Source organism: Triticum aestivum, chromosome 6D (genome assembly GCF_018294505.1).
Source record: "Triticum aestivum cultivar Chinese Spring chromosome 6D, IWGSC CS RefSeq v2.1, whole genome shotgun sequence".
In the NCBI taxonomy this organism is placed as follows: domain Eukaryota; kingdom Viridiplantae; phylum Streptophyta; class Magnoliopsida; order Poales; family Poaceae; genus Triticum; species Triticum aestivum.
The window spans coordinates 221177945-221192741 of NC_057811.1; the positions used below are offsets into that span (position 1 = coordinate 221177945).

Genomic DNA, 14797 nt, shown 5'->3' on the forward strand with positions numbered 1-14797 from the left:
CACAGGCAGGCTGGTAGTACCGGTCACGGGGGCGGTTGTTCCGCTGGGAACTCATGCAGGGCGGAAATACCGGACATGGAAGGCGGTAGTACCACTGGGAGGTCAGGCGCTGGCTTCTGGAGGTGAACGTCGAAAGGGGCCAGCGGTTGTAACGGTTGTCGGGGCGGTAGTACCGGTCTTTTGGTAGTTACCGGTACATCCGGTGCAGTACCGGCCTTGCACCGCTCGATCACAGAAGGTGGACCGATTGTTGGGCGGTAGTCGGCCGGTTGTTCCGCGCTGGCGGTAGTTGGGCGGTTGTTCCGGTCCTTCAGGGCTGGGCAGATTGTCTCCATGCTCTTGATGTCCATCTTGCACCATTCCTTCCCCTTGGTTGCTTACATGGTACCTAAGCACACAAAGCATCTCCGTTTGAGGTAGTAGCCATGTCTCAAGTGGGTCAAGGGGGAGTTCAACAAGGAGAGAGTTAACCTCGTTCTCGATGGCTCTCGCACGGGCTCTTGTCATTGGTCCAAGTGGTGTCGTGGGAGATGTAGGTAGGTCCATGGGGATGGCCTTGGGATGCTCCGCATCACGACCGCTAGGTTTTCATCGTAGGAAGCCGCGGTCATTTTATAGCCGGTACGCGAAATGACACAGATGCCCTAATGGGGGCATGTTATTTACATTTTGTTTCAATTGGAATTTTATCTAACGGCTCACAACGATCTGGTAAATATGCGACGTCTCACGTGAGCTAAACCTGAGATCCGACGGCCGGAATCGCATTAGGAAAACGATCAGACGGCCGAGAATCCAAACGCCTGAGGAGGCTCCATTTTGGTCCAGACTCTAACAATGGGATTCAGGGTTCATTGCATTGTGGGCTCAGATTCGACTTTCCTCGATCACATAACCTACCTCCGTCATCTCTTATCACCAGATCAATATGTTTATACAGTGGAGCTGCCCTGGTTATCACTCAACAAGAATGACCATCCAAGGACAACAACAAGCATCACAGGATCAAAAAGGATTCTAGAGACAAGAGGGAGGATCCAACCTGATACGCACAGGTGCCATGATTGCTCAAAGGCACACTTATTTCAGCCACGATTAATCATCATCGCCCTAGCACGAACGCCACTGATCAGTCTAGCAAATCCAGGAGCATAGCTATAGGACCAGGGCATCCACATGTAAACCAGAGCATCACATGAGCTCCCATGATAGCAACTAAACATGAACAACAGCCTGCAAACTCTAAAATGGCATGGATCCACAACTACATAGCTCAAGTAGGAACCGATGGATGAGTAGGGCATAGAGCATCAACCAAACGAGCCCCACATCAATATAGTCATGGCCATAGCCCATAAGAAGATGGAGCTCACTGAGGGAGGTTGTAGCCGAGGCAGTACTCAGTGGGCATCGGGGTTGCGCCTGAACGCCATCCAGCCGACGAGGAACTACTTCCTACACCGCACATCCATGCCGTCGTCGGAGTTACGCCTTGCACTGTCCCACCGACGAGCACGGATGCCACGGGCACCGAAGCGGCCAAGGAGCCTTAAGAGCACTGCATGTGAGATAAAAAGCCAAAACGAGATAACCAGGTCAAAATCCTAGCCGAGACTTTTAACGGTTCTGCAAATTCGGTCCAAATAGCATGAATAAGAAAATGTACAACTGTTATTCCAAAGACCTGGAAAGAATTAACACTTCCACAAAATCGAGAAAATAAAAATCATGTAATACTGCTTATCAGCCGGTATATGGATTGAAACTTACCTCAAAATAATGTATGCATTCAGATTTAACTACGCATGCTTTCATCCCAGTTTTCTTCTAACCAGATTGTCTAAGACACCATACTCAAAATGCTAATTAAGAGAATCATGTGAACTATCATGAAACAAGACACGGACAACACCTTTGTATCATCTACTTTAAGCTGGAATACATCAGACTCACATCTAAAAGAGAATCGCTTTGGACAAATATTACGTAGCCGCTTCAACATAAAAAATATGGAAGATAAAAGACATTTTTTATAGTTACTCCTTTTAGTTTAAAACTATGAGATAACACGAATGGAAAAAAAATGAGGCAGAATTTCAGAACTACTCCAATAAAATGGCATTCAAATCTTCGAATGTATAGCTATTTTTTGCTGTTTGGCACATCGATTTTAGTTGTATATACCAGAGGTCAATACATTTAAGAAATGAGGAGAAATGAAAGAGATGGTGAGTACTGATGAACATGCATGGCCAATGTCTAAAGATACTAATCACAATCAAATTTCCCTATGGAGGTTAACTGATTATCACGAACACGTGGGAAAGAAGGTCGCAGCTCACCCACGTCATAGAGCTGGCATAAAAAGTAGGAGCTCATCATTTCCCATTACTCCTGAAAAATTGTAAAGCAAACAAAAATTAGTGCTTTGCGACTGACTAGCAAGAACTAGAAAACAAATTATTATAACCAAAGGTGCTCTGAACCCAAATCTTTTCTTCATAAACATGGAGAAACTCTCGTGAAGCACGCCATATAAAAAGATATTATAAGAAAGAACACCAGATATGAGCTAACAAAATTAAGTTTAGAATATATGCTAGCAAATCAATAATTGTACAAAATTATTGTGGGCCAAATCAAATTCATATAGGCCACTAACTAAACTGGCAGGAACTAAACTCTTGTATTTTAACCAATTGTTCCACATTAGTCTGAAGCTCTTGTTATTTCATTTTTCCAAATTAGGACTATCATTGTATAAACTGAATATGCTTAAAGCCTCTATCTGATTTAGCCAAAGCAGGAGAGCATCTAATATAAAAAAAGCGGGGATCGGCAGCAGTGGTCGCATTCGGTCACCGGCAACCATGGAGAACCCCACGGACGCCTCTCTACGGGTCAGCAATGAGACCGACAGTATTATAAGAGCGTTTAGAAATACTTTACAGAGGGAATATTAAGCAAAGAGAACATTTTCCCTCCAAAGATTAAAAGACACAGGCACCAAACAGAACAAACAAGCAAACATATTCTCAATTTTCACACAAAAAAATAGGTAGAGAAGACTGGTTATACTCATTTATTTAAACTGAATATGCTTAAAGCCTCTATCTGATTTAGCCAAAGCAGGAGAGCATCTAATATAAATAAATAGCGGGGGGTCCAAAGAGAAGGGGGCGAATGGGAGCACGAAGAGGCAAGCCAACCGCCCTCGCTCACCTCATCGACGCGCGGATCAAGTACTGAAGCTAGTCAAAATTCGAAATAGTTGGCAGTGCACCAATCCAAATTAGTACCACCAACGACATCTAGTCTTTAATATGTACATATCCTTCCAACCTAGTACTATTAAGCAACTATAGTACTACTGTGAATTGAAAACCAAAGAATCATTACAACGTAGAGGCTCTGTTCTTTTAAGGTACAAGCAAGCAATAGGAAACATATTAAAAAGATGACTACAAAATGTTGGAATATTAGGCAAGTTCATGATTAATTCCAGTAAATAATTCATGACTAGAAGAGATACTAGCATGCAATAATCTAGCAAACTAGAAGAACAGCAAGACATGCATAACAGCAGCAAACACGTAACAATAGCTGTAGAAACAGACATGAACAGAGGATGTTGGACATACTGATCGTTAGCTATTATGGGTGCGACAGTGTTGATGACGATGTTGGCGACGATCTGCTGCTGACGGCGATGAATACGACGATGAGTAGCACCGCCCGACTTGGACGGAAGACGACCCGTGATGACGAATTTGAGCAGTCGCGCACAGCGCTTCCCAAAAACCTAATTCGTCCTCTCCCGGTGCAGGATCGCAAAGATGAACGGTTCCGGAGACCTGCTCTCCCACGCGCCGATGCACGCCGGCGTTTGGGATGGAGTAGACTACGATGGCGGCGCAAGTTGTGAGATGAGGCAAAACCCTAGGTGTTTTTTCGGTGTGTCTCTGGCCGCAGCCGGTAGCTGTATATATATATTAGGACCAGAGGCGGTATTGTGTCGCGACCACAATCCCAAACCGACTCGGTTTCTAATTCGTATACTTACCGGACAAGAAATCAAAAACTTGTCTGCCAAGACATAAAAATAAAACGGCAAAAGGAAGCTGCGCTCCTGCAAGGAGACGGACCGGATTTCGGCGGACCATTCACGCGCATGTCGCTTGTACGCCTCGCCTCGCCACGCCACGCCACGCCACAGCTCGGCCCGGCCCGGCCAAGCCAGGCCAGGCGAGGCGAGCGAGCGCGCGCGTGTGGTTTTCCCTTTCTCTTCTCACACACCACTTAGAGTGGTGGAGAGAACCCACTATATAAAAAGGTCCAACTCTTCTTCAACTTCCAAGGTGGGATTAAACTTAGCACCACCACTTGCCATTTTACACATGGGCTTTGAGATTTCAGAAATTGCTATGGGCCTAGCCCATTAATTCTAACAATCCCCCACCAGATCTCAAATACCCATTTAGAGATTTGCCTTCTCTCACCACTTGTTTAATATACCAGTGTTGCAGCAGAGACTGTTAAGTTGAACTTCTGCCTAGAACTTTAAGCTACATCCATTCACAACTTGACAATGGACTATGCCTTGAATTGCTAGTTTTGTGTGAACAGGTTTCACTCAAAGTCTTAACCAGTACCTGACCGCCAGTAGGCTACCCCGCGGTTTGGAGCTTATACGTCATACTCCCTGGTCTCTTCGTGAGCTTACTAGAGATCACCCAAATCTCATAGACTGCGACGTTTACAGTCAGAACTCATATAGGTGTGTTCTTTCAAGACTGCTCTGTAGGACAGCATCTTTGCTAATTATAGCCAATAGAACCACATTAAGGCATGTTGCCAACCTGCCTTACAGATCTGAGCCTTACAGCTCTGAGAGTTTTGCATCTTCACTTGGAGACGATCATAAAATCTTTGTATGGTCTGAAACAGGCACCTAAGCAATGGCATGAGAAGGTGGGACTAAACTTAGCACCACCACTTGCCATTTTACACATGGGCTTTGAGATTTCAGAAATTGCTATAGGCCTAGCCCATTAATTCTAACACAAAACACACAGAGGCATATGATTAGGTAGAAAATCTAGTCCAGAGTATTCCTTTTCATGCAAGGCTACCGACCTAATCCATGACCCAGAAAGTCAGAGCTAAATGTATTTGTACACATACATAAGCAATAGATACAAAAGGATGAGCAGATTTACCAAAGAAACTATAGGTAGTGTAGTAAGGATGGAGGAATCTGAAACCATCGATGACACGAAAGCTGAAAGCGCATATCCAATCATATGCATACTGCAAGTCAAAAGTAAAAATTGATCCATTAGTTGGACAGCCAGGTGTACCTCAACTGCAGGCGAACCGAGGGAAAATAAAGCCGAGTCAAGGAAATTCGTTCTGGCTTGAGATTACATTAAAGCATAACATAGATCTACTAAGCATTGAGGAGGAAAGGCACTATATTTCTCAGGATTGACGTAAAAGAATTGTTTTTATTGTACCACAGAGTGTGCATACCTATTGATTCATGGCTCATTTTTATGTACTCTTTCCACAATATTTACAACATAAAACTTACTAGAGAAAACATAAATAATTCATTTTATAAATAAAAAAAGTAACTCAATGCAACATACATGCTGCCTCTGTTACTTTTATCCAACAGAATAGAGTTAACATCAGGGAGAGAGTGTGAACTGCAGTGTCCATTTAAATAGTTTATTTGCATATGATCTGAAATATGGACATAAATACTGAATGTCACATGGCATCATCTTTTTAACTGAACTAAACCTCCAATTAGATCTGGCATTAACCAAAAATATGGCCTTAACTAAACCATATCAGTACCCAAAACACAGCCAACTACCTATACACAATCAGATAGAAGCAGAAAGGACAACCTGACACCTGACAAAGTCACAAAATTATATATTGTTCTCATCCAAAATGAGTTGCTTCCTGAGCCGAGAGGATGAACAGATCAACATATTTAATCGAATAGATCTTGAGCGGATGAATAGGTAAACCCACAAAAGGGAGAGGGAGAATGCCTATATGTGCTCCATTCGAATGCTTCAAGGGCTCCGCTAAACAGATCAAGATGAAAACGCACAAATCAGACACAAATCAACTCACCCACATTACCAATATAAGGAACAAACATCAACCACCCACCTCCACGGCGACCGGAGAGTAGAAGAGACGGGGCGATGGCCGACAATGCTTGCTCGTGGAGAAGAGGAGGGGCCGCTGTCCAAAAAATCGAAGAAATCAAAATGGGGAGTTATTTCTAATTAGGCAAGAAAATGAATCGGTATAGACCATTTCAGCTATTTACCATGTTATTAGCCAGACCCAAACAAAGTTGGCAGCTAATCTGGCACTACACTCCAACATGCAAGAACAACAGATAAAAAGAACAATTCCATACCTAAACTCCTACCACTTGAGTACAGGGGGAAAAGCTAACCATGCAAAGGAACAAAAGGCCCTGGCTCCCAGATAAAACTGTCCTCCTCCATGACAAATAAAAGGCTAGGTACCCAACAAAGCAAGAAAGACAACAAAATTTTCTTTCGATGGAATCTAGCTAAACATCAACATCTCCTCAACAGGAAGGCTCAGATTCCACCTTTATAAAAGACAAGAAAAATCCAAATCACTATGTAATGTTGTTATTCAGTATTTTGGTAAAACACAACAAAGAGCTTTGTATTCAGTATTTTGCTAGCTGCTTGCCCCCTGCTTGAAATGCGTACAGATGGACATGGATACATTACAGAAAGAGAGAGCATTAGGGGGGGTTACCTAGCCCACCACCAAAGGTGCAGGGGCATCCAAACTTGTCCGCTCCAGCAAAGGTCAACTCCATCAGAGGAGAGGAGTGGCAGGCAGGGGAAGCCGACGCCGACGAGGAGCCTACCCGGCCTACCTGCATGAGGAAGAAACCAAGCTCATGGCCATCTGTGAGAGGGGGAAGAGCAGTGAGAAGGGGAAGAGCAAATCGAACCAAAGATGGGTCCCCACCCGGTCAGATCAGAGCAGCGGCGAGCAGCATCGCAGCGCGGCGTGGCGCCGGCAGGAGGGGCTCCGCGATGAGGAGGGATCTGCCCGCTGTTGCCGCTCGGGAGCTTGGGTCTGCGCCAGGGTCTAGGCCTCCTCGTCGTGTGGCCGCGGTCCCTGGTGGTGCGGTCATCGGCCACGGCGAGCGGGACGGGCGGGGCGGGGCGGCGGGGCATCGTCCACGGCGAGCGGGACGGGCGGGGTGGCGCGGCGCGGCATCGGCCACGGCGAGCGGGACGGACGGGACGGGGCTGGCGAGGCCGCGGGGCATCGGCTGCCACTGCGAGCGGGATGGGCGAGGCGGGACGGCAGGGCGGGGCGGGCGAGCAGGGCGGGGCGGGGCGGGCGAGGGAGGGGGCGCGAGTGCGGGAGAGAGGCGGCGGCTAGGTCTCCGCCACAGGAGTGGCCGCATTTTATACCTCCCTACGCGAAATGACTGAAATGCCCCGGTGGGGGCACGGTATTTACCTTCTGTCGCAATTGGAATTTTATCCAACGGCTCACAACGATCTGGTAAATATCCGACGCCTCATGTGAGCCGAGCCCGAGATTCGACGGCGGGAATCGCATCAGGAAAACGATGGGACGGCCCAGAATCCAAACGCCTAAGAAGGCTCCATTTTGGTCCAGACTCTAACAATGGGATAACAGGTTTGTGCTATTATAATTTGGGTGAAGGGCACGATAATAGTGGGTTCATGATAGCTTGGTGATTGCGGCATGGCTAACATGTGGAAGGTAGAGACAGGCAGACAGCGGGAAGAGGAAGGAGACGGTGAAGAAAAGGGTTGTCGGCCACATGCAAATTCTGAGTGGTAGATCAAGGACGAAACGGTAGATCCACGGGAATCAATGACCTACGGCAACATGGACGGGGCGGCAAAAGGAGGTGAGAGCGGAGGCCGGGTGCGTCGCGAGGCAGCCGGCAGCGTGCGTGACGCAGAGGGAGTAATAATTTATGGAAGAGGAAATCGCTAGACGATGGACTCTTCAGTTACGCAGACGATATAATAGGAAGCGGCGCTCGCTCGAGTAACCGTGCGAGGGCATACTCTAAGCGTGTAGCAGGAGAGAGAGAAAACGCAAGAATTTCAAAGGGTTGGGAGTGGATATAAATTGGACACGGGAGAGAGAAAATAAATGTCTAAAATCTAAAAAATGCATACGCACTATGTGGACACAACAAGCGGCCGGCTCCTAGCCGCTCGATCCCCCCGATACGTCGCACACGTGGGCAGGTGCTACTTGGTCGGACGCTCTCAACGACTGACGTTTATCCCTATCCACTCGCGTCTATGCCCTTCATCCTCAGCCCCCTCGCTTCCGCCGCCGCCACCACGCCTCGCCGGACACCTCCGCCTTCGCCCCAACTTGAACTGGCCGCAGTAACCCACCTCTGGCACCCCATCGCTACCCCCCCCCCCCCCCCCCCCTCTCTCCAGAAAGAAAGATCACATCCATCACATCTGTTTCCCAGCTCGATCCCCTTTGCCTGGTCAACGTTCGATGCTGGAGCTGGCGATGAAGCATGGAGGAGCAGAGGAGCACCGGCGTTGATGCACTGCTCCATCGTCTCGCCGGGGCCGTCGTATTCCCTGCTGCCTCCCTGACTCACCGTTCGCGAGCACCCCGCGGCCTTCGGCGCGCTTAGGCCGTCATCTCCCTGCGTGTGTGGCGTCGTCCATGCCGACATCTCCCTTCGGCGCATGGCGTCCCGGGGGCCGGCGTCTACCTCCCTCGTGTGGCTCACCGTGGCTGCATCAATCTATATCTACGCAAGGCAGCCATCTTCAATCTGACGTGCGTGACGGCGTCCTGGTCGCCATCGATCTCCTGCTCGTTGGCTAGGCATCGGAGCCTGCAAGCTGTGGCAACCTCCCAGTGCATGGATGCATCGACCTTGAGTAGTGGCTGTCGCTGCCATCCCGTTCATGGCAGACTCTTTTTCCTCTCGTGTGTGTGTGTGTTTCTTTCTCTCATGGTGTGTGTGGATTGACGTTTACTAGTTGGCTCATGTCAGGTGGATGGATCTGAGTGCTAGCTTCGTGTGTGTCGTGTGCATATGGATCTGAATGCTAGTCACATAGTGTTGAATTCATGTCCCTTGCTGTGTGTATGTATGGAGATCAAATCGATATATACAAAATTGATTCTAGTTGGAATTGCTACCCTCTATGAAGCTCCGTTCTGTGTGGTACATCTTTTTTTTCTTTTAAATGATATATGCAATGCTGAAATTGACATGCTCACGCGATGGTTTGCACAATACGTAGTTTAGGGCAAGCAGACGATGTTGCACACTCACGTTTTTGCAGTTGGCTAGGGAAGTAGACGAAGTTGAGATGGTGAAAACCACACATACATGACCGAATAGTGGGAAAAGTTGCACATGGACTAAGTTGGCAATGGTAGTAGTCCAAGTTGAACACGACAATTAAAAAGTTGCATAACACGGTGATACTAAATTGGCTAGATGTATTTTCGCCTAAGTTAAACTATTTTTGCAAGTCATGTTTGGGAGCCATAGTAATTGTAATTGCACCGTATGGTAGTTTTCAATTGGATACGACTATTAACCCAAGGTACATAGTCTTGGGCCCCGCATCACACGAAGTACTACACACCTGGTTCAACTTTAGTTTTCATTCAGTCATCTAATCTAGTGTGCTACGTTACCCTAATAGTATTACTAGTACTGAAATACTAACAACATTTTCATTCTCACGGATTATTAACCCAAGTTGGATACAAATTCACACTTGGACAACAAGACGATACTAAGTTGACTAAATGCCTCTTTCTAAGTTGATCTATTGTTTACTATTTTTTGTTGGCGTCCATAGTAGTCGTAGTTGCACACATAGTAGTCCTAGTTGGCACACGCATGGCCACAGAGTTGCACAATCTAGTACGCATAGTCACATATGAATTGTTGTGGGAGGTTCTCACGCCCCGCTGCGAAGTTGCACACTTTCATCGACGCAGTCGCACATGCATGGCAACAGAGTTGCAAATGAATTATCGTGGAGATTCTCACGCCCGGCCGCGGAGTTGCACACTCTCGCCGTCATAGTCCCACACGCATGGACACAGAGTTGCACAATCTCATCCGCATAGTCGCACATGAATTGTCGGTGGAGGTGCTCACGCATGGCCGCGGAGTTGCACACTTTTGTCGGCACAGTCGCACATGCATGACCACAGAGTTGCACGATCTCGTCCGCATAATCGCACATGAATTATCGTGGGAGGTGCTCACGCCCGGCCGCAGAGTTGCACAGTCTTGTCGGTATAGTCGCACATGCATGGCCAAAGAGTTGCACAATCTCGTGCGCATAGTCGCACATAAATTGTCGTGGGAGGTGCTTACGCATGGCCGCGGGGTTGCACACCCTCGTCGGCACAGTCGCATATGCATGGACACAGAGTTGCACAATCTCGTCCGCATAGTCGCACATGAATTGTCGTGGGAGGTGCTCATGGATGGCCGCGGAGTTGCACACTCTCGTCGGCACAGTCGCATATGCATGGCCACACAGTTGCACAACTTACTACCAGGCAGTTGGTTAGGACACCGGGCAGCAGACGAAATTGCACATTTCACTGTTAGAGAGTAGTATGGGGTGGTGCCACTAGTGAAAACTGCATGACCTGGTCAACAAACGAAGTTGCACATCTCATTGGAAGGAGTCAGATTGAGGGTGGAGGTAGCATAGAGGAAAACTGTACGTCTACGGTGTACGAGAAAAGTTATACATCCCTGTCAGATAGTTGCACATCAAAGGCTAGTCAGTTGCACAAAACGAAGACAAAATTGCAAAAAAAACATTCGCCGAAACATACTCATGTGAGACCTAGTTTCGAAGAGCACGGTGCGAGGGTTCCAACAGTGAAAGCGGATCTTAATTTCGATATTCCGTTCAAAAGTTATGTCTTTTCAAAAGAAGTTGAACTCAAAAATAAATACTTTCAAACCTGTCGGATGAGTGTTTTGTTGCATGTTACTTTTTTGTAGCAAATACAACAGATTTTTTTAATTTATTGGATGGGACAAAAATTTACTAAAAGAGAAAGGATGTCACGGAATACTAGCCGGCAGTTGGCGCTCGCTAGACGCGTCCAAATAAATGAGGAGAGGACGGAATCACCGGTGAAACCAGCGAGTTCTCTGCCTTTCCCATTTTTACTCCACATGGGCCACGCGGGAAGGTAAACAGGCAAGCAAATGGGCAGAGTGTGGCCTGGATGATTACGTGCGTGGTTTTTGTCTAAAAAAAGTCTGTGGTTAGCCTGTGGTGGGACCTCCTACTTGTAACTGAACGTTAATGTGGTAGTAGTGGGTCCCTTCTATAAGCCTGTACCGAATGCAAATGTGGCTTGGCTGGTGATGTGGATAACTTGCATGTTTAGATAAATAGAATAATAGGGATAAATCTCTTAGGTATATAGGTTTTGGCAGTTGTTGAGTATAATGTTTATTTAGAAAACATAGTATAGCGTAGGATTTATTTCACCTTGCCTTGTACTTTAAGATGATCATGTACTTTTATATATATGTTCACGATTGTGACGCCCGGATAATTAAGCTACAGTAATCCCATGTTAACGATGCCATGTCACCCCGTTTACTATTGCTAATCTCGCGTTAGTTCAGAACCGATCCAAATTCATATTTGAATTAAAGTCGAAACAATTAAAGCTTTCAGAAATCAAAACTAAATTGTTCCTAACGTGTCAAATAATCCATAATAAATGTAGGTGAAGAAATCAACTTTTAATAAAATACTTAAATGCACTAAATAAACTAAAAACAGCGATAAAACAATTATCTAAAATACTTTTTAAAATAATAAGCAAATGCAAAATACTTTATTTAAAGTGTCGAAATATTTGAGGCTGTGACCTATTTAATAACACCAAATCAGTTGTCGTTTTTAAATTTTATAAAACTAAAATAAAAGGAAACAAAAAAAATAGAATAAAGAAAAAGAAAAACAAAACATAAAAAAAAGAAGAACCCCCTCACTGGGCCATCTGTGGCCCAGCTGGCCAGCCCAACTGGGTAAAGGCCCAGCCGGCCGGCCCACCCCGCCCCCACTCCCTTATCCCCTCTTCCCCCGTAACCCTAACCCACGCACCACCCCCCACTCGCGCCCCCACTCTCCCCCTCCCTTTCCCTCGATCCAATCGGGATCGAGCTCAGATGCTGCCCCGCCGCCGGCGCCGAGCACCGCCACCCCTGGCCTCCTCCGCGCCTCTCCTCTCCCTCGCGCGACACCCGCCTGGGGCCGCGGCCTCGCCTCGTCGCCGACCCGACTCCGTCGCCGGCGCTCCCCGTCCCCGTCGCTCGTCTCCGACCTCCTCCCCGAGCACCGCTGCCCGAAACCCCTACAACCCCCGTGAGCGCCCCCTCGGCCCCGTCCCCCTCTCTCTCTCTGCACGCAACCGCCGACGCCGCTCGCTCATCGCCCCGTGCTCGCTGGCCACTGCACCTACTGCCGCTGCCCAGCAGCTCATGCCCGGCCGCCTCGCGCGCGCACGCGCCCCGCCTCGTCCCGGCTCGCCTGCACCCCTGTGCGTGCCCGCCGCTGAGCCCACGCTGGCCGCTCGCCGCGTCCGCCCCTGCCCCTGACCTCGTTGGCCGCGCCCGCATCCACACACCGCGGCCGCCGCCCCACCTCTCCGCCCGTGCCTCGCCCTTCGCGCTGCTGCACGCCCCCGCGCTGCTTCGTCCCGCTGTCGCTGTCGCTGCCGTGCCTCTCGTCGCCCGTGCCGCTGGCGCCTCGCCGCCGTGCCCGGCGCCGGCTGGCGCGCGCTGACCCCCCTGTCCCGCGCGGTTTCACCAAACGGGCGACGCCCGGATCCCCGAAGCCCGTAACCGCGCGCCCGCTTACCCGTGCGCCCGTTAGGCCCCTGGGGCCTATGACACATGGGCCCCGCCCAGAGAACGCGTTTAAAAAAAGAATTAATAATAATAATAATAATAAATAATAATATAAATAAAGCAAATAATAAAAATAAATTTAATTAATTAACTAAATTAATTAAGTTAACTAATCCTGTTTAAATTAATCTAATTAATTAGCTAATTTAATTAAACAGTAATTAGTTTAGCTAAACCCTAATTAACCTAAACAGAGAATGACAGGTGGGTCCCACTGGACCCACATGTCAGTTTGACTTAGTCAACCCCTGTTGACTGCTGATGTCAGCATGACATCATGCTGATGTCATAAATCCAATTTCGAACTAAATTAAATGATTAATTAAATTCCAGAAATTAGTAAATCTTTAGAAAATCATATATTTTAAACCGTAGCTCAGATGAAAATACTTTCTACATGAAAGTTGCTCAGAACGACGAGACGAATCCAGATACGCAACCCGTTCGTCCGCCACGCGTCCCTAGCATAGTGAACCTGTAACATTTCACCTCCGGCTCATCTGCCCGAAAACGCGAAACCCCGGGAATACCTTCCCGGATGTTTTCCCCCTTCGCCGGTATCACCTACCACTACGTTAGGTCACCCCTAGCACAACGTATCGCCGCGTCTTGCTTTGTGTTACATTTGATTGCTCTGTTATTTATTGTGTTCCCCCTCCGTTACTTCTTTCCGGTAGACTCCGAGACCGCTGCCGATGTTCGTGTGTTCGACTACATCGAAGACGACCCCTCCTTCTTGCCGGAGCAACCAGGCAAGCCCCCCCTTGATCACCAGATATCTCCTATTCTTCTCTATACTGCTTGCATTAGAGTAGTGTAGCATGTTACTGCTTTCCGTTAATCCTATCCTGATGCATAGCCTGTCATTGTTGCTACAGTTGTTACCCTTACCTGCTATCCTACTGCTTAGTATAGGATGCTAGTGTTCCATCAGTGGCCCTACACTCTTGTCCGTCTGCCATGCTATACTACTGGGCCGTGATCACTTCGGGAGGTGATCACGGGTATATACTATATACATGACGCATGTGGTGACTAAAGTCGGGTCGGCTCGAGGAGTACCCGCAAGTGATTCTGATGAGGGGGCTGAAAGGACAGGTGGCTCCACCCCGGTAGAGGTGGGCCTAGGTTCCTGACGGCCCCCGACTGTTACTTTGTGGCGGAGCGACAGGGCAGGTTGAGACCACCTAGGAGAGAGGTGGGCCTGGCCCTGGGCGGCGTTCGCAGATACTTAACACGATTAACGAGTTCTGGGTATTTGATCTGAGTCTGGCCATTTGGTCTATACGCACTAACCATCTACGCGGGAGTAGTTATGGGTATCCCGGCGTCGTGGTATCAGCCGAAGCTCTTCTTGACGTCAGCGACGGAGCGACGCGCGCCGGACTGGACTGGAACGCCTACTAGGCTAGGTCTGCTTCCGGCCGCGTACGCAACGTGCAGGTGTGCAATGGGCGATGGGCCCAGACCCCTGCGCGCATAGGATTTAGACTGGCGTGTTGACCTCTCTGTTGAGCCTAGGTGGGGCTGCGACGTGTTGATCTTCCACGGCCGGGCATGACCCAGAAAAGTGTGTCCGGCCAAATGGGATCGAGCGTGTTGGGTTATGTGGTGCACCCCTGCAGGGAAGTTTATCTATTCGAATAGCCGTGTCCCTCGGTAAAAGGACGACCCGGAGTTGTACCTTGACCTTATGACAACTAGAACCGGATACTGAATAAAATACACCCTTCCAAGTGCCAGATACAACCTGGTGATCGCTCTCTAACAGGG

At 48.2% G+C, this 14797-nt stretch overlaps 1 protein-coding gene across 6 annotated transcripts; it reads right to left on the minus strand.

Moving 5' to 3' along the window:
- Positions 1 to 855: 855 nt before the first annotated feature.
- Positions 856 to 7433, minus strand: LOC123144506 (uncharacterized). Of its 6 annotated transcripts, none has more exons than XR_006471605.1 (7): positions 7045 to 7427; positions 6826 to 6949; positions 6193 to 6267; positions 5926 to 6104; positions 5220 to 5310; positions 2343 to 2394; positions 856 to 1558 (listed from the first exon to the last, which is right to left on the minus strand). XR_006471605.1 is itself a non-coding variant. In XM_044563686.1 (6 exons), exons 2-6 carry the CDS (start codon positions 6887 to 6889, stop codon positions 2348 to 2350), a joined length of 333 nt encoding a protein of 110 aa, XP_044419621.1. In that variant the 5' UTR covers positions 6890 to 6949; positions 7045 to 7433; the 3' UTR covers positions 2095 to 2347. The 6 variants fall into 6 exon arrangements, 2 of the variants coding, with proteins under 2 accessions (XP_044419621.1, XP_044419620.1); XR_006471604.1 differs by having other exon boundaries at positions 5919 to 6104; positions 7045 to 7424; XR_006471606.1 differs by having other exon boundaries at positions 2347 to 2394; positions 5220 to 6104; positions 7045 to 7430.
- Positions 7434 to 14797: the final 7364 nt, after the last annotated feature.

What these genes read in the sequence shown, in the direction of transcription:
- LOC123144506 (XM_044563685.1), bottom strand. Translation starts at nt 6,889, where the DNA reads ATGGAGTTGACCTTTGCTGGAGCGGACAAGTTTGGATGCCCCTGCACC. An exon ending in ACTCTCCGGTCGCCGTGGAG is followed by an intron (nt 6,105 to 6,192) that starts GTGGGTGGTTGA and finishes TGATCTGTTTAG; the next exon opens with CGGAGCCCTTGAAGCATTCG. An exon ending in GCATTCTCCCTCTCCCTTTT is followed by an intron (nt 5,311 to 6,048) that starts GTGGGTTTACCT and finishes TTTGACTTGCAG; the next exon opens with TATGCATATGATTGGATATG.